Source organism: Corythoichthys intestinalis, chromosome 17 (genome assembly GCF_030265065.1).
Source record: "Corythoichthys intestinalis isolate RoL2023-P3 chromosome 17, ASM3026506v1, whole genome shotgun sequence".
NCBI classification, from domain to species: Eukaryota; Metazoa; Chordata; class Actinopteri; order Syngnathiformes; family Syngnathidae; genus Corythoichthys; species Corythoichthys intestinalis.
This window is the reverse complement of record NC_080411.1, coordinates 1992637-2011310: the sequence shown is the minus strand read 5'-3', so window position 1 is coordinate 2011310 and position 18674 is coordinate 1992637. Positions and strand designations below refer to the sequence as shown.

General features: G+C 41.2%; 2 protein-coding genes and 1 long non-coding RNA gene across 8 annotated transcripts in view; 1 reads left to right on the top strand and 2 right to left on the bottom strand.

Annotated features, from left to right (window-relative positions):
* The window catches only part of LOC130905873 (metal transporter CNNM4), a 51488-nt gene extending 50763 nt beyond the window's left edge, over positions 1 to 725 (bottom strand). For 2 of the 3 annotated variants that reach the window (XM_057819625.1, XM_057819627.1), the window contains exon 1: positions 49 to 699. In XM_057819625.1, the coding sequence (XP_057675608.1) occupies positions 49 to 690 (642 nt within the window). In that variant the 5' untranslated portion in view covers positions 691 to 699. Of the gene's footprint in view, positions 1 to 48 lie in introns of all 3 variants that reach the window. The other variant, XM_057819626.1, reaches the window with a different exon arrangement.
* On the top strand, positions 220 to 14854 carry LOC130905887 (uncharacterized). Its single transcript, XR_009061159.1, has 3 exons — positions 220 to 743; positions 3567 to 3626; positions 5893 to 14854. It is a non-coding gene; the product is annotated as an uncharacterized LOC130905887 (long non-coding RNA).
* On the bottom strand, positions 4111 to 18668 carry sec14l7 (SEC14-like lipid binding 7). 4 transcript variants are annotated; one of them, XM_057819646.1, is made up of 12 exons: positions 16992 to 18668; positions 16694 to 16769; positions 12441 to 12484; positions 12315 to 12377; positions 12064 to 12252; positions 10808 to 10903; positions 10687 to 10747; positions 10544 to 10627; positions 8852 to 8958; positions 8653 to 8792; positions 8427 to 8584; positions 4111 to 5986 (listed from the first exon to the last, which is right to left on the bottom strand). In XM_057819646.1, exons 1-12 carry the CDS (start codon positions 17037 to 17039, stop codon positions 5901 to 5903), a joined length of 1152 nt encoding a protein of 383 aa, XP_057675629.1. In that variant the 5' UTR covers positions 17040 to 18668; the 3' UTR covers positions 4111 to 5900. The 4 variants fall into 4 exon arrangements, with proteins under 4 accessions (XP_057675629.1, XP_057675627.1, XP_057675628.1 ...); XM_057819644.1 differs by having other exon boundaries at positions 10687 to 10903; XM_057819645.1 differs by having other exon boundaries at positions 5980 to 8584.
* Positions 18669 to 18674: the final 6 nt, after the last annotated feature.

Here is an 18674-nt window from a genome sequence, read left to right as displayed (position 1 = left end):
GTATCGGAGTAGGCGGAGGGAAGAAAAAAGGAGACGTTTTGGACTGACCTGCAGCCAGAGCGGCAGAAGCGACTTCTTCTCTTCCACGACCAGCAGGCGCCCGTCGCGGTCGCCCAGCGTCCGCCAGCCGCCGTTCTCCGGGCGCGTGCACAGCGCGTAGAGGCTGCTGGGCTCGCTCTTGCGCAGAGGCTTGACGTGCACGCGCAGGAGCCCCGACGTGGCCCGGCCGCTGACGTTCATGAAGGTCCCGACCGCGATGTCCTTGGTGAAGTCCGAGCAGGTGGCCTCGTCGTCGGCGGCGGCGTCGGTTTGCTCGTCGTCGTCATCCTCCAGCTCGGCGAAGCGGATGAGCGTCCAAGCTCCGGGATGCAGCCGCAGGCCGTAGAAGCGGAGCTGCACGGAGCTGTCCTCGGTCACCTGCAGCACTCCGTCGTCCCCGGTGCTGGCCGGCTTGTCGCTCGTCTCCAGCCGCATGCCAAGCACCTGAGTGGCGGCGGCGGCGGCGGCGCTGGCGGTGCGGTCGCCGCCTCGTCCCGCACCGGCCGTCGCCGTCGCCGCTTCCGAGCGAGCTCCGTCGGCGCTGCACAGGAAGAGGAGGACAGTGACGATGTAACCCTGTTGGCCGCTCCATTCTCTCGCCATGTTTGTTTGACTGCTCGCTCGACGGGCGGCGGTGACGTCATTTCTCATGTCCTGCAGGCCACGCCCCCGAGGACACCGCTCCTCCCTTCGGTCCCTTCCAGGTGAGCCGAGACGTACGGATGCTATGACCTCCCGCGAGCCTAATCACATGTGTACATTTATGACTAGAACCGAATCTAGTCACATTAGTCACATTGACGTCAAATGTGACGCCAGCATCATGTCACGTGACATTGTTTCAAACTACTCTAATCTCCTATTATGTATTTAATATACTAAACCCAGTATCTTTTTTTTTTTAAAGCTTAAAAAGAACAAGTTGCTGTTGTTGTTTTCAAATTTATTGGCTGCCACGCACGGCGCTAGACGTCCAATCCTTTTAAGGTGGGATGGATGGCAGTGAACATTCATGCATTTCTTCCCAACCCTCCCACTCAAATGAATTGGACATGTACTAGTGAGTTCATTTCAGTGAAATTAAACTAACATCGTTCATAGACTTTATAATTATTGACGGGACCTGGAGCACGGGGCCGATGAATAGGGGATAGCTTTCAAACAACTATGTATTTTTTTCCCAGCAGTTATATATACACATATATATATATATATATATATATATATATATGCATAGACTTCATAATGTATTGACGGGGTGCAGGGCCGATAAATAGGTGTTCTGCATTATTGGTGAGGCTGTCAAAGCTGACAGAGTGGAATCACGGACAAAGAGCTTTTTTCGTTGAAAATTCTTGTGAATAAATCTCTGAATTCTTTATAGATATGGACGTAAAACGGTATCGAATCTTGGTTAAAAGCAAAAAAAAAGTGCATTTAGCATTTACTTTATGTAAATATTGCAAACTATTAGCGGCTAATTTGTCCCATTGATTTTTTTCACAACGTCTCAAAATGCAAGCATGGTTAAAACCCCAAAAAACGTGCAGTTGGCATTTATTTTACCTAAATATTGCGAACTATGATGCTAGTCAGTAAGCAAATGTAGCGGCTGCCTTATGAAAACAAAGCTTTTTCCATTGAAAATTCTTGTGAATAAATGCTTAAATCCCTGAATTCTTTATAGAAATGGATGTAAAACAAGTCTCGATTCCTGGTTAACAGCAAAAAAACATGCATTTAGCATTTATTTTATGTAAATATTGCAAACTATTAGCGGCTAATTTCTCCCATTAATTTTTTTTTTTCACAACGTTTCAAAATGCAAGTATGGTATGAAAAATATAATAATTACTTTGAATCCTCGAACAAATCACTCCTGAGTTAGTCCTTCCTGTTTGTATGCGGTACAGCTTTCGTACTTTTTCAACCTAAATCCGGCGTTACATCACTGCGTGCGTGTGTTTGTGAATAAATGCTTAAATCCCTGAATTCTTTATAGAAATGGATGTAAAACAAGTCTCGATTCCTGGTTAACAGCAAAAAAACATGCATTTAGCATTTATTTTATGTAAATATTGCAAACTATTAGCGGCTAATTTCTCCCATTGATTTTTTTTCCCACAACGTTTCAAAATGCAAGCATGGTACGAAAAATATAATAATTACCTTGAATCTTCGAACAAATCACTCCTGAGTTAATCCTTCCTGTTTGTATGCGGTACAGCGTTGTACTTTTTCAACCTAAATCCGGCGTTACATTGCTTTATGTGTTTGAGAATAACTCCTCTTGATGCTGGATGTCGGCGGGCCCCCTATTTGAAGGCGTGGCACAGTGTGTGACGGATGTGACCTGTCAATAATTATGAAGTCTATGCATCGTTCTTGCTCTGCACATGATTGGACATCTACTATCTTCACTGGCACTGAAAGAGTTAAAATAAATTTTGACCTTAAGGACTCTGATTCCTATTTTCTATGTCTGAGCAGATGAACATGACAGGTTGGAAAAAAAACATTTTTTAAAAAAAAAAAATAGCTATATCTATTATCAATTAATTTCCTCCCTCATTAAAACACATTTTAGCCACTATAGATGTCGCTTTAGCAATCATACATTTTATCATTCCAGACTATCAATCAATTGTAAAGATAATTTCAAAACAATTACCATTTTTCATGGCATCTTTGGTGCCAAATGTAAAGAAACATATTTCTTGTCAGTCACGATTTTGATTTTTAACACAACGCACAGGTCACAGAAGGTCACACGTTTTTACTACAATATCTAAGCATAGCGTCCTATTTTCAGGTTTCACGAGTAAACACGCTGCGTCACCCCTTGTCTCATTACGTAACGTCACGTGGACCCCCTATAATGCAGCATCATTCCCCAGCAAGGATGGGTCATAATACTTAATGTCAGTGTAGAGAAGCTGCGCTTCTCTTACGTAATCGAGCTGATAGCACCCTCTAGTGGCTGATTTAGTTTATTGCTTTTAGAATGTCATTGTTTCATGACCAATGCTGACATTAGAGAATTTTGGAGTGCTGTTATTATGGGGTCAGATTAGTCTCATAATCTGACCCCATATGTTATTTATGCATATTGACCCCTTGATGCCTGAGTTCACATTTAACAAATATATATAAAGCATTGCAGGAATACATAAATACAAAAAAGTAGTACTCATGAAGACAAATGCCAAATAGAGAAGATTCAGTTGAAAAAAAATGCTGCTAAAAATGAGTTTTATAAATGTTAATAAAAAAAATAAAAATAAAATTTTTAAACAAAAGTCTAAATATGGAAAATAAACAAAAACAACAACAAAAAAACATTTTTGTGGAAATAAAAAAAAAAAGGGGAAATTAATTCATGATTATTTATTTTTTGTGTTAAAAAATAAATTTCTTAAAATTAATTTTCTATATTTTCTTCAATTTCTTTTTCTTTCTTTCTTTTTTTTTTGTCAGGATTTCTTAATTTTAATTTTTGATTAATAATAATACATTTTATTTCTCAGCACCTTTCAGGACACTCATGGTCACCGTACAAGATAAAAAGTTCGGATACAAACTTACAGGTAAGAACATGACGAAGAATAAGCCTGTCTGAATAAATATGGTGGTATGAAAAAGTATCTGAACCTTTTGGAATTTCTCACATTTCTGCATAAAATCAACATCAAATGTGATCTGATCTTTGTCAAAATCACACAGATGAAAAAACAGTGTCCGCTTTAACTAAAACCACACAAACATATATAGGTTTTCATATTTTAATGAGGATAGTATGTGAGCAATGACAGAAGGGGGAAAATAAGTAAGTGAAGCATCACATATTCGCCGTGTACACGCGCACATTTAGTCAATAGCGTCACTTTTGCTCATTAATATTCATGATGTTAGCAATTAGAGCTGGGCACCTAACGATTCGATTACGATTAAGATTCAGAGGCTCCGATTCGATTATAAAACGATTATTGATGCACCCCCCCCCCCACGCCCCCCCCCCCCCCGCTCCTTTTTTTTTTTTTATTTAAATGTTTTGTACATTAGTTCCAAAATTGTTCAAAAATCCTCTCAGGCTAAACCAAACTACTATTTCAGTATCAAGTTAACATATAGCAGTAAACAAATATACAAAAATAACAGTAAATAAAAAACTCCAGTCCCCATTCTGTAACAGCAGCTTTAAACTACATTCAATTAATTTAATGTTGTGAATCAACTGTTAAAGTTGTTAAAATTGCTCCTGTTATTCCATAATTTCCCTTTTGTCTACTTTCGACATGTGAAAGTTTTAAAACTATTTTAAAAGATAGATTCAAGTCAATATTTTACCGATTTAGGAGTATTTTAGATAAAAAGTTAATTAGGTTTGCTTGGAAGGTTCGCTACAACAGCCTAGCAGGGAAGTGTACTGCTTTAAGATGGCGGCCGTTTACTAACGCCCGCATCTAGCTTTTTGTAGATGTGCTGCTCACGCTACCGAATCAATGGTGCATCTAGTCCCATATAAATTATATCTACCATTACGTTATGTGGATGACGTACTTTATAGCAGCTTTTCGGCAGCAGTCAGGTATGTTGTTGGTTTTTTTTTTAATCTCGTGGCATGAGTTGAGCTAGAGCCGTGAGTTGAGCATTGGCATTACCCGAGGGGCCGGGTAATGAGAAGCATGATGTTTAGCTACTCTCGCTGCGTTCTTCCCCGTTGCGCCCCGAAGACCGCGCGCCGCGCCGAGTGTGTTGTACTTCCGCTTTACTTGGCATATTTCAATAATCGGAATTTGGATGTTTGTGAATTGTTCTCGAATCTTCCATGGCCGAATCGCGAATAGTCTAAGAATTGGAAATTTTGCACACCTCTATTAGCAATCGTTGCTAGGCGAGTCAAGGTCGCGTACACAGTGGTATGAAAAAGTATCTGAACCTTTTGGAATTTGTCACATTTCTGCATAAAATCACCATCAAATGTGATCTGATCTTCATCAAAATCACACAGATGAAAAAACTGTCTGCTTTCACTAAAACAACACAAACATTTAGAGGTTAACATATTTTAATGAGGATAGTATGAAAACAATGACAGAAGCGGGAAAAGTAAGTGAAACTTCACATTTAATATTTTGTGGCCCCCCTTTGGCAGCAATAACTTCAACCAGACGCTTCCTGTAGCTACAGATCAGTCAGGCACATCGATCAGGACAAATCTTGACCCATTCTTCTCTACAAAACTGCTGTAGTTCAGTCAGATTCCTGGGATTTCTGGCATGAATCGCTGTCTTTAGGTCATGCCACAGCATCTCAATGGGGTTCAAGTCTGGACTTTGACTTGGCCACTCCAGAACGTCTCGTTTGTTCTTCTGAAACCTGAAGTTGAGTTACATCTGTGTTTTTGATCATTGTCTTGTTGCCGCATCCATCCTCTTGTAAGCTTCAACTGTCTGACAGACGGCCTCAGGTTTTCCTGCAAAACTTTTGAATTCATTCCTCCATTAATGATTTCAAGTTAACCAGGCCCTGAGGCAGCAAAACAGCCCCAAATCATAATGTCTTGCCCTGCAAACACTCAATGACCTAATTGGAGCAATTGCAAGTGTGAATGGGAATGACTAATGAGGACCGCAATGCTCACAAAAGATATGCTGATTAGAGTCAGATGACCCTTCTCTGGACTGATCCACCTTTGGAAGTTAATTTATGTATTTATTAGTGTAATCCCAATGTTTTTAATGCATACTATATTTGTTAAATGTAAAATTCAGACATCAAGGACTTACGATGACATTATCAATATTTACACAAAGATGTCCATTTCTATTTTGCATCCTCTTTGGAGCTCAGTGTGGTCGTCAGGGTGACGCGGGAAGCACTTCCACCGTGTAGCTGACCCGCTTGGACCGCAGGATGCTGTAGCTGTTGTCGAAACACAAGACGTCTGCGCCAAAAGACAGATAATACCATTTATTTAATTGATGTAACTACCGTATAAGATCGACGTTTGTCATTGGTACATAACCGAGCCGTTTCAAGTGGGAGGGCAAATGTCGCCACACCTCCCACTTCAAATAGATTGGATGTCTCCTAACTGATTGAAGTAAATGAATCGGCGTTTTTCAACCTTTTCTGAGTCACGGCACGTCTTTACATTGGAAAAAATCTCGCGGCACGTCACAAACCAAAAATGTTTTAAAATTACTTTCTGTACAGTATATTTAATTGTAAAATAATTTCTTCATCTTTATACTTCGTTTGTGTGAAACAACTGAGCTTGTTTAGATGAACACAAAGCCGATACCCTGGCAGGAACTGAAGAAATTCACACACAAAGCTATTCTCTCAGTCTCTGTTTTCATTTTTATAGCAGTTAGGCTTGAAAAGCTCAGAATTATCAGACAGAAGGACTTAAGCAATGTCTTTAACAGCCTCAGGGCTATGGACTATTTTGTTCACCTTAATGAAAACACAGAAACAGGTCATTTTTAGAAAAACTACAAAGGTAAATGAGAAAGCCCTCAAAACCGGTTACCTTGTTGCTGAACTTGTAGCTAATCGAAAAAGTCCCACACTGTGGCGGGGACATTAATACTGCCTGCATGCAAAGGGATTTTCAGCGAGATGCTCGGCGACATTGCTAAAATCCCCGTGTCCGATAATTTGGAGCTTTTCAAGCCAAACTGCTATTACAAAAATAAAAACAGAGAGACAGAGCTGTTGAAGAAGATTCCTGCCAGGATATCGGCTTTGTATTCATCTAAACAGGGTCAAGTTTCACACTGAGTAAGTACAAATACTCATAAATTATTAAATGTCCCCAAATGACCTGATATGACCAGGACATGTCCCCCAAAAGTCCCTAAATGACCGGATAGGACCAGCACATGTCCCCCAAGTGTCCCTAAATGACCTGATATGACCAGTACATGTTCCCCAAATGTACCCAAAATATGACCTGATATGACCAGGACATGTGGCCCAAATGTCCCCAAATGACTTGATATGACCAGGACATGTCCCCCAAATGACTTGATATGACCAGGACATGTCCCCCAAATGACCTGGTATGACCAGGACATGTCCCCTAAAAGTCCCCAAATGACCGGATAGGACCAGCACATGTCCCCCAAATGTCCCCAAGTGACCTGATATGACCAGTACATGTCCCCCAAATGTACCCAAATGACCTGATATGACCAAGACATGTCCCCCATATGTCCCCAAATGACCGGATATGACCAGCACATGTCCCCCAAATGACCTGATATGACCAGGACATGCCCCCCAAATGACCTGATAGGATCAGGACATGTCCCCCAACTGTCCCAAAATGACCTGACATGACCAGGACATGTCCCCCAAATGTCCTGATATGACCAGGACGTCCCCATATGTCCCCAAAGTATGACCAGCACGTCCCCCAAATGACCTGATATGACCAGGGAATGTCCCCCAAAGGACCTGATATGATCAGGACATGTCCCCCAACTGTCCCCAAATGACCTGATATGACCAGGACATGTCCCCCAAATGCCGCCAAATGACCTGATATGAGACGCACATGTCCCTCAAATGACCTGATATGACCAGGACGTGTCCCACAACTGTCCCCAAATGACCTGATATGACCGGAACATGTCCCCAAAGGACCTGATATGACCAGAACATGTCCCCCAAATGACCTGGACATGTCCCCGAAATGTTGCCAAATCAACAGGAAGTGACCTGTTATAACCAGGACGCCTGGTTATAACACCACGACCACCAAATGTTGCCAAATCAACAGGAAGTCACCTGATATTGTCCCCGAAATGTCCCCAAACCAACCTGGGCAGGGCTAAGATCTGTATCTCCACACAGCAAAGCCCCATAGTAATTTCTTCAGAAATTGCAGTTTCCAGTTAAATATACTGTACAGAAAGTGCCACGACAGTTTTTCCAATTTGCCGTGACCCAGAAAAGGTTGAAAAACAGTGGTATAGAGCAGGGGTTTTCAACCCAGTCCTCAAGGCACACTGTGGGTCCTGGTTTTTGTTCCAGCCGATCCAGCAGAGACAGTTGAACCAATGAGGCTTCTGCTAAAACAAGCCACACCTGACTGCAATCAACTGATTGCACTTGTAAAACACCAGATTGGGGAAAAAGTGTTGTCATCTTGTTTGGTAAGAATGAAATCCTGCACCCACAGTGTGCCTTAGTGGAATAGGTTGGGAACCCCTGGTATAGAGTACACTTCCTTGTATACAGTATAACCAATAATTTTATGTTGCGTCAAGTTTTTTCCCCCCAAATATATGAATATGGTTCATGAAATGAGGACATTCCAAATAAAGAGACTGTGCGTTTGTGTTGATTTGTTTGCATTTGCACGCCACACTCACACACTCCAGGTTCCGGACAGGTGATGGCGTTGTCTTCTGGCACCAGGTGGGCGTTGTAGCGCTGACTGGGAAGCACTGGTGACACGTCGTCCGTCTCCCCCTCCACACGCCTGTACACGCCGAAGCCGATGTCGGACCCTTCGCTGGCGAACTGCCACCTGAGAGGGCGCCGCGTCGATGGGGTTTCAGGAATTTTTGCAGCTATCTTTACACAGAGACGACGGACCTCAATAGGCTGCGGGGGGCGACCACACGATACTCCAGCCGCATGACGCTGCCACGGCCGACGGTCGCCACCGCGTCGTACTGGACCTTGATGGAATTCTGGACGTAGAAAGACCGGGGCACCGTGCCACCGTAGTTGATCTGCGGGCAGACGGACGGCGTCACATTCCAAGTGAAATCATGGCGGAGGCAGCGCTCACCATGGTTCTGCAGCGAGGGTCACCGTCCGGGTCGGTCCGCGTTCCACCGTATACCCCCGGAAGCTGCGAAGCGTCCACGTGTTGACGAAGGACTTCTTGCCAGTTACCTAGCCGAACAGTGACACCTCACTTGTTATTTGTTGGATTTGGTGTTTGCCCAATACAAAATAATGACCATCGCTCCTGGTTCACTTTTCAAAAACAGGTAGTCCCCGAGTTACGAGCAAGTTCGGTTCCTACACTCGTGACGTAAACCGAATTTCCACGTAAGTCGAAATGAACCCTTTAAGTACCTTATAATAACGATCTAAAAGTCTAAAAGTATTGGACTTGGTTAAAAGTGCATGTGACACCATAAAAAAAATCTTAAATAGCATTATTTTGTGAATCAAAATCGTATTTTGAGATGATTCGACTATATACAACAATTTGGCAAAGCGCAGATGATGAGAAATGAGTCTTTAAATCTGTCGTTTAGTTCCTCCAGTCATTATAGCACTCTGGCGCCTCCATCTGGGTGATGATGAGTAGCGATTTCAGCAGATTTAGAATTCAGCCCAATGGAGGAGGAAGATTCAGAATGAGAAAAAAGGTGACAGAGAGCAGACTGCATAATGTCATCATTGTTTTAATCTCGCTACGAAGCAATGGCATAGCCTTATATGGGTGCCAGTTGAATGTCAATACGCTGTAAAGGTAAGTGTATGGTCAAAAATCACAGCATGTGATGTAAAGCACTTTGAATTGCCTTGTGTTGAATTGTGCTATATAAATAAATTTGCCTTGCCTTGCCTTGATATGAATGGAAAATTTACACGTGCATAGCTGTCAATGGCATGGACATGCATGGCCTGCAAAAATGCCATTTACTCCCCAAAAAAGCCAAATTCCCCCCCACCTAAAAAAATGCCGCAAACCAAAATCCATTTTGCCACATGCCAAAAAAATGCCCCATGGCAAAAAAAAAAAAAAAAAAAAAGCCACATGGCAAAAAAATGCCACATGTCAGAATACATTTTGCCACATGGCAAAAAAATGCCACATGTCAGAATACATTTTGCCACATGGCAAAAAAATGCCACATGTCAGAATACATTTTGCCACATGGCAAAAAAAAAAATGCCACATGTCAAAATCCATTTTGTCACATGACAAAAAAATGCCACATGTCAAAATCAATTTTGCCACATGGCAAAAAACATTTTGCCACATGTCAAAAAAATGCCACATAGAAAAATCCATTTTTTTCCAGGTAGGCCAAAAAAAAAGGCCACGTCAAAATATATTTTGCCACATGACATAAAAATGCCACATAGAAAAATCCATTTTGCCACATGGCCAAAAAATGCCACATGTCAAAATACATTTTGCCACATGGCAAAATCCATTTGCCACACGGCAAAAAAAAAATTCCACATGGCAAAATCCATTTTGCCACACGGCAAAATAAATGCCACGTAAAAATACATTTTGCCACGTGACAAAAAAATGGCACATTTCAAAATACATTTTGCCACATGGCAGAACAAATGCCACGTGGCAAAATGAATTTTGCCACCTGGCAAAAAAAAAAAAAAAAATACCACATGGCAAAATCCATTTTGCCACATGGCAAATAGCACTTTTCATTCTCGGCCCTGCTGGCCTGGGTTAACCTGGCACAAACGAGCACGCATAAAAACACAGCCTCACCCCCTAGGACGATCAGCTTGCTTCGCGTCTCTTCGCACAGGAAGTGCTTGATCAAGTTGTAGGCGACGGGAAAGAGTTTGGGAGCTGTGAGGATGATGGCAAAGGTCAGTAAAAGTGCGTCCGTCGACAAACCTCCAACATACCTTTTATGAGAAAAACCCTCTTGAGCGCTTCTGGGTAGTTGTCCTCGAACATGGTGAGGATCTGCGACAAGCCGGCACGTCCGTCAGACGGGTCAAAGGAGACGACCGACAAAGGACAAACCTCGCCGTAAGTCTCGATGGCAGGCTTCCACATGTGCTTGAAGCCCAGGCCCTCGCAGTCGTAGATCAGCGTGATGGACTCCACGTTGATTCCCAACTGCCACCGCGGAAGAAAAAGGTTTTGACGAGAAACACTACAACTATCAAGGCTTGTGGAGATTGCAACCCTAGCACAAAAAATGGAGCAAAGAGGAGCAAAGAACATAGGAGGCCTAAGAAGAAAGGACATGATAGGAAACACAAGAAAGGAAAAAAGACAAGAGAAGGAAGAACAAGTAGAGGAAACAAGGAAAGATGGACAGGAAGAAGGGACGTAAGAAGAATAGGAATGGCGCATAAGTAATGAAGGAAATGGTACCTTTCTCGTCGGCACCGTTTAACTGTTTGCATTATTCTAACACACTTAATATAATCAATCGGGGGAATAGTATCATTTCTCGTATGTACTGTTTGACTGTTTATATTACTCTAACACACCCAATATAAAATAAATCGCACTCATACCATAGTTTAAGGAAAACAAGCAGAATATAGGGCATAAGAGATACATGACGCCTTCTTATCACGGAAGCCCAACGTGTGCGTCATGCCCCCGACTGAGCAAGATTGACGCTGACATCTACAAGCCCACGTCTGCACTACCAACTCTCGCAATCAGTTCTCCCGGACAGTCCAGAACAAATGGCGGGACACCCTGTCCCAACACAAGGAACACCGGAAAGCGCCCGATATCCAACTAATAACACGACTGACAAGACTCCATGAGCCCCTTTGACACTGAGGTGGCAAAATCCATAACCTTCGTAACTCCCGAATCCTCCTGTCCAATCCACAAACAGACATTAATCCTAAACAAATCCCCAAACACACCCTTCTTCCAGCCCACGACCTGCCCCGCAAGAGCCTTCAAAAGAGTGAATGTTTAACTAAGCATTGTCATTTATTTCTCGGGAACCTTTTGTTGACTTCTGATATGGTGACCTCGGATCCTCGTCTGGGTCCCTCTGTGTTGTACTATTGCTATCGACAAGAGTGCAAAAAGGACATGATAAGAAACACAAGGAATGAAAGATAAGAAAGAAGGAAGGATGTTAGGAAGAAAGGAGGGAGGGAAGGACATGTGAAAGGATGACAAAATATGACAGGGAAAGAAATAAAAGAACGAACGTCACAGAAAAGGGCTGCAAGGTTCATGAGAGGAAAAGAAAAAATGTGCCTAAAAAGCAAGCATAAAAGAGAGACAACTGGGGCAAAAACCTTGCGGGACTGCTCTCGACATTCCCTCTGCAGCATCTCGATGTTCCTGATCTTAGTCCTCATCAAGTCCTGCTTGCTAGCCGACATCAGAAGGCCTTTGGGGTCCAGCGGGCCCACCAGGTCGTACCAGATGGGACTGCCCTCCTTGTCGTGGCCGCACATGCCCCCCGAGAGGTAGCGCGCGATCACCTGAACGCAGCGCCGCATTTGCCGCGTCACTAGACCGAAGGGGGCGAGCCGCTGTCACTAACCTCCGGAGGCATCCAGTCCTCGATCAGACTGTCCACTTTCATGTCCTTCCTGAAGTCCACGTGCTGCGCATAAACACAAGTCAGCTGAAAACCCTCCAAAAAGGGTCGATACCTTCTCTCGCTTACCTTCCTAATCATCGCTTCAGCTTTGGGAATGTTGAAGTTGCGGGCTGGAATCCAGAAGAAAAAAAAAAACAAACTAAGACAAACAGTTCTAGAAAATCATCACAATAAAACAAAGTCAACATGGTGTACCAGGACTGCCCAAATCAAAGAAATACAATATATACAGTGAGGAGGAGAAGTTTTTGCACCCCTTGTGATTTTGCAAGTTCACCCACTTAAAAGATAGACAGAGGTCTGAAATTTCAATCATAGATGCATTTCCCCTTTGCCGAAAAGGTTTCCACCCCCATACTTCACAGTGGGGATGGTGTTATTGGGATTGTACTCAACCTTCTTCTTCTTTCACATGACGAGTAAGGTTTCCACAAAAAAAGCTCTACTTTGGTCTCATCTGACCACATGATCTTCTCCCATGACCCCTCTGCATCATTCAGATGGTCCTTGGCAAACTTCAGATAGGCCTTCACATGTACTGGCTTCAACAGGGGAACCCTCTGAGCACCATAGTGCTCTACTGACAAGTATCATTTGAAACTGTGCATCCAGCTTTCTTCAGGTTATTGAGCAGCTCCTGCCGTGTAGTTCTTGGCTGAGCCCTGACTTTTTTCATCATGAGTGATGCCGCACGAGGAGAAATTGTACATGGAGCCCTAGTCCGAGGTAGATTATCAGCAGTATTGGGCACGTTACTTTAAAAAAATTAGTTATAGTTACTCACTACTTCTTCCAAAAAGTAACTGAGTTAATAACTGAATTACTCTATAGTAAAAGTAACTAGTTACTAGTGATGTCAACAATAATCGATGCGGCGATGCATCCCGATGCGGGGCATGGATGATTTGATCCAAGCGGGCAACAAGCCGAATTGATTCAGCGCATTTTAAAATATATAAGGACGTTGAAAAATCTTCCCTGCGCAATTCCGGTGATGCAACGGATTTGGTTTCCCCATTTGTATTATTATCCTCATGTTTCATTTTTTACACACCGCATAACTCTGGTCAAGTTTCCCACCAACCTTGTAGAAGCCAAAATGTCTCCAGATGTCTGCTTTCAATGTCTTAGGTGCGTCAATAATCTTTTTCGCTCCCTCTTTCTCCGCTTCAGCCATTGTTATGTTATGTCCTATCTCTTAGAGGTTAGGGCCCGACCCGACCCGTTAAGCATTCAAGTTCCGGTTGGGTCGGGTCAGCCGACGCACCAGACTAATAAATTATATATATATAAAAAAAAAAAACGCACATGAACGCCGTGGCCCGCATGTTTCTTTTGTATTAAACTTTCTCAGCGTTATTTCCTTGTGCAAATGCTTTTATAATGATCATAAAAATATGTAGACTATTCAAACATTAAGAAAACTTGCGTTTTTTCTGCCAACTGAGAATTCATTACGAAGGACACTTTTATTTATGCACACAAAGGGAACAGAAATGTGATCCTTTTGAATCTTCTCCTCTGTGTGTCTGCAAAACCTATGTTTTTTTTTTATGTTAAACTTTCCCAGCGTTATTTCGTCGTGTAAATGCTTTTATAATGAGCATAAAAATATGTAGACTATTTAAACATTAAGAAAACTTGCGTTTTTTTTCTGCCAACTGAGAATTCGTTACGAAGGACACTCTTATTTATGCACACAAAGGCAACAGAAATGTGATCCTTTTGAATCTTCTCCTCTGTGTGTCTGCAAAACCTATGTTTTTTAAAAAAAATTTATATTAAACTTTCCCAGTGTTATTTCGTTTTGTAAATGCTTTTATAATGATCATAAAAATGTAGACTATTTAAACATTAAGAAAACTTGCGTTTTTTATGCCAACTGGAAGAAATGAAAATAAATTGTTGCTGCTGCGTTTTTTTTTTCCGCGTCACTCCCAAAAAAATGTAAGAAAAAAAATCGGGTGTTTCGGGCTGGGCCTGCAGACCTAGTTAAATGATCGGGCTTCAGTACCAGCTGGCCGTGTCGGGTCAGGCTGGATTTTTCATGCTCGATCTAACCTCTATTGCACATATACAGTATAGTGGGCTAGGCCTACATTTTACTTTTGTTCTACATTGCAATTTAGTTGATGTTTTGTTTGCAACTGAACTGATCCCTGGATTGATATTGCGATAAAGATGCTGCTGCACTACAATATTTTCTTTGTCATTTTCTTTAATATTGCAAACAGGAATAATCATTGACTCAGAAACTGTGACGTCAAATGTAGGGAAAAGCAGCTTTATTTGTGCTCAATAGTGTACGTATTTGCTTTTTGGAGCTTTTCCCCTTTGGCCCTTTGACAAACACCACAAAGTCAAAGCCAAGCAGCAAATGGTGGCAGGCAGTGTGACGACAACAGACATCCAATCCATTTCAAGTGTATGGGAATAAAACAGTATTTAGAAAACCCATTGGCAGTGTATCAAATACTTGTTCTCCCCACAGTGTAATATATATATATATATATATATATATATATATACACACACATATATATTCCTAATAAAAAAAAATATTTTCAAGAAAAAAAAATCTTTTTTTAGGGAAGGGCAATTTATTTTTGAAAAAGATTTTTTCTTTGATTGAAAATATATATATTTTTTTTGATAGAAGCAACTTTTTCTGGGATTGAATGATTTAGACACAAATGTCCTACCCATAATATGGCTCAGACAAAAAATTGCTTCAATGAAAGAAAACAGTTTCAATGAAAAATTAAGTGTTCAAATGCAAAATTCTGAGGCTCAAATATTTTATCGCATTCAATAACTTTTTTTCCATGATTGAATTTTTTAAAATTTTTGAATGAAGTGATTTTTCTTTTGAATTTTGTTGCTGTTGTTTGAAGCAACTTATTTTTTGATTAAATAATAAAGGCCCAAATGCAAAACTACATTACTTCAATCAAAAAAAGTTGTTTCAATCCCCCCCAAAAAAATCTTGACTTCAAAAGAAAAAATTCTAAGAAAAATAGTTTTCAGTTACATTTTTTTGAGTTTCAAATTCATTTTTGTATTCAAACACTTTTTTTTTTTTAATTGAAGTGACTTTTTTGGGGGGGGAATATATATTTTTATTGAAGCGACTTTTTTTTTTTAATTATTGAATAATAAAGACACAAATCTACCTTCATAGAAACCTAGCCCTCTGCAGGGCTAACGTTACGTGAGCGAGTGACAGTGAGCGACATCTTATTTATTAGCGGTGACAATGTACTGCTTTAAGATGGTGGCTGTTTACTAATGCCGCCCAGTCTGTCATTTTGCATCTAATTCTACATAGATATCTATCAGACGCTACCTGTTACTACCGTAGCATCATGTAGACGTTTTTAGCAACTAATGTTTTTTTTTGGCACGAGATATCAGGGCGTTCTCCCTCATTAAAAGTAGTCCGGGCAAAACGTGGCGCTTAGAGCTGGCGAAATTAAACGATTCCTCGAGGCGAATAAAATTACTCGGACCAGTTTTTAAACTCGAGTTACTCGAGTTGCTCGAAATAATATAAAAAATAATTTGAATTTGTAAATAAAACAAATTTTCTCTTGACATTTTGCTTTTTTCTAAATTAAAAAAAGGTAAAAACAATATTATCTAAATAATAACCCCCCCCCCCCCTTCTTCATTCATTGGCTCCCATGAACGACATCCAATCCCTTTTGACTGAGAGAGGCGAATGGGATTGTAGGCCTTGGGCAGGGGTCGGCAACCCAAAATATTGAAAGGGCCATGTTGGACCAAAAAACAAGTATGTCTGGAGCCTAAAAAAACAAGGAACCCCTTAAAACCATAGCATGCTGCTGAAGGACATGACGCGTTCGTGTCTCTAAACTAATAAATACACAGAATTTAGTTGCTATTGCCACTTCTAAATTGGAAGAAACTTTACCCATTAAAATCAAATCATGAGGTTTGGCACGCCCTTTTTGCTATTTTTGTCTCATCAAATTTCTCATGCTCATTTCTCATCAAAAACACATGAACATTAAAAATAACCAATAAAAGCATGATATAGCCCCGACCAAAAAATTGCACTTTGTTCTGGTGTTCAAGTAAAAAAATTGCAATCAGTTTATTTCAAATGTTTTTTTTTTTTTAAATAACATTGAATGATAAATGAATAAAACAGCGAAATGTCCTGTCTTAGGCACGTGAATGGACGTCTACAATGGTGTATGGCACTGAAAGAGTTAAAGGGAGTTTTGTTGGATTGTCCCTCTCAATTCCCTTCTTATCTTATTTGCAATCAAAGTCCAGGCGTGTGCGAGACTGACCTCGGAGCCAGCGGAGCAGGTAGCGGTCGTGTCCAGCGGGAAGTTCAGGAAGGACGTCTCGGATTCTGTCCCGAAACTGCCAGCGTAGTCCAAATCGCATCAACAACGCCGAGAATGCAGACACACAAAGCAATAATAATTTAAAAAAATAATAATAATAACAACACAAATAGTAATAACAATGAACGTACAAGGAAAGTTAGGCAAAAAGATTGAAATAATAAAATTGCAAATAGCTTTTTAAAAGAAGCCCCAAAACGTCCAAAAGCAAAAAAGAAATTGTCATAATCCTTCATACCTGCATTAGCAAATCGGCTTGTCTGATGCTCAAATCTCCTACGCTCATGTTACCACTTAAACTTCCAACCCGAAAATGATCAATGCTGGAGGTGTATGCCTCGGGCCTTGGGGGAGGTAACCCCACGCCCTCTAAACACACACAAGCACGCACACACACCCCAACACAGGCAATCCCTGCTACCACTGGCGTGCACACATAGACACCAGGTGGTGCTCGAGCAGTGGCCCTTGACCTCTTAACCGAGCAAGTGTCCTTTATCAAGGGTATTAACTCATTCACTCCCAGCCATTTTCACTGGTGTTACCCCCTTCGCTCCCGGCTGTTTTACTGGATTTTGACTGATTTTGCAAGGCCCACAGAAAATTCTCTTCTATTGTTGTATTAGACTCTTCTTTCAGCAGGAAAATAAAAAAGTTCATATCTTTTTTCCATTCTTTAGAAATCTATTTAGAATTCTGCCAGTGTAGCTAGATGACTGCGGCTTGTGTTTGCGGTGTTAGCGTCATTGCTAACACTAGCGAAGATATGCTTTTCCCGAAGGTGGTACTTTAGGCTGGTTGAGCTTCGATCAAAGGACAGTTCATTACAGCAGTATGTGCACACAACTTTGGTTTTATCCAGATTTCCCTTAGGCAGCTTTTTAAAACGGAATTTGCCATGAAGCAGTCCTGGGTCATCATCCTCACTCATCGTGGGTGGCTGCATTTTGTCCTGCATTGCCGCGCGGAGAATGTAAACATCAGCGTGTGGGATTACGGGAGGCAGTTGTGGCCAAACTTAGAGTGAGCGGTTAATCACAGCTTAAAAATGAATTAATCGTAATTAATGGCAATTCAAACCATCTATAAAATATGCCTTATTTTTCCTGTAAATTATTGTTGGAATGGAAAGATAGAAATTTTAAAACATTTCTTACTTTCATGTAAAAAAAAAAAAAAAAAAATCATTGGCTGCCATTGACGGTGCTAGACGTCCAATCCATTTTGACTGGGAGGGGCGAAGATGGATTGGACGGCTAGCGTCGTCAATAGCAGTGACAGATGAGCATTCAGTCAATCCTCCCAGTTTAAATGAATCGGACTCGTTTCCTCGCCAATGACAAACAATAAGTTCCAAAACACCTGAAAACTTAAAGCCTATCATTTCCCCAATGTGGGTGAAAATGCAAATAATAAAAAATTGAAGTCAATCAATCCACACAAAAATACTGTTGAAATTGATTACAAAAAAAGTTTTATTCTTTCTTTTGAACACATTCACCTCCAATTGCACTCATTTTTTGTCCAGTAAATACAAGCCACCGTGATATACACAAACTAATCTGTAGGAGATGTCATTTTTTGCCACTAATGAATGGCTTGAAGATTTACGCCCTATCAAAAATATCAGCTCTGTTCACACCCATGATTCCAAAAATAAATCTTTCATATTGAAGAAAAAAAACAAACATCATTTCTCTTACAATTACATTATTATAAGTCTGAATATTACATTTTTTTCTTTCTTTGTGTGGCCCCAAATACGCCCTCGTACTTTGCATACAAGTCAACCGAGATTTGAGATGAAACAAAGAAAAATGATCACCCGGGGCTCCGCTTTGGTTCCGTCACGAGACATCTCATTCTAAAGCTAAATTCGTCATCGTTATTTAAGTCGGGTATCAAACTCTTTGCATCGGCA

Coding starts and splice junctions, on each gene's coding strand:
- sec14l7 (XM_057819643.1), bottom strand. CDS start 17,039: ATGAGCGTAGGAGATTTGAGCATCAGACAAGCCGATTTGCTAATGCAG. Junction 12,253..12,314: donor AGGACTGGATGCCTCCGGAG/GTTAGTGACAGC, acceptor CGCTGCGTTCAG/GTGATCGCGCGCTACCTCTC. Junction 10,628..10,686: donor GAGGGTTTTTCTCATAAAAG/GTATGTTGGAGG, acceptor TCATCCTCACAG/CTCCCAAACTCTTTCCCGTC.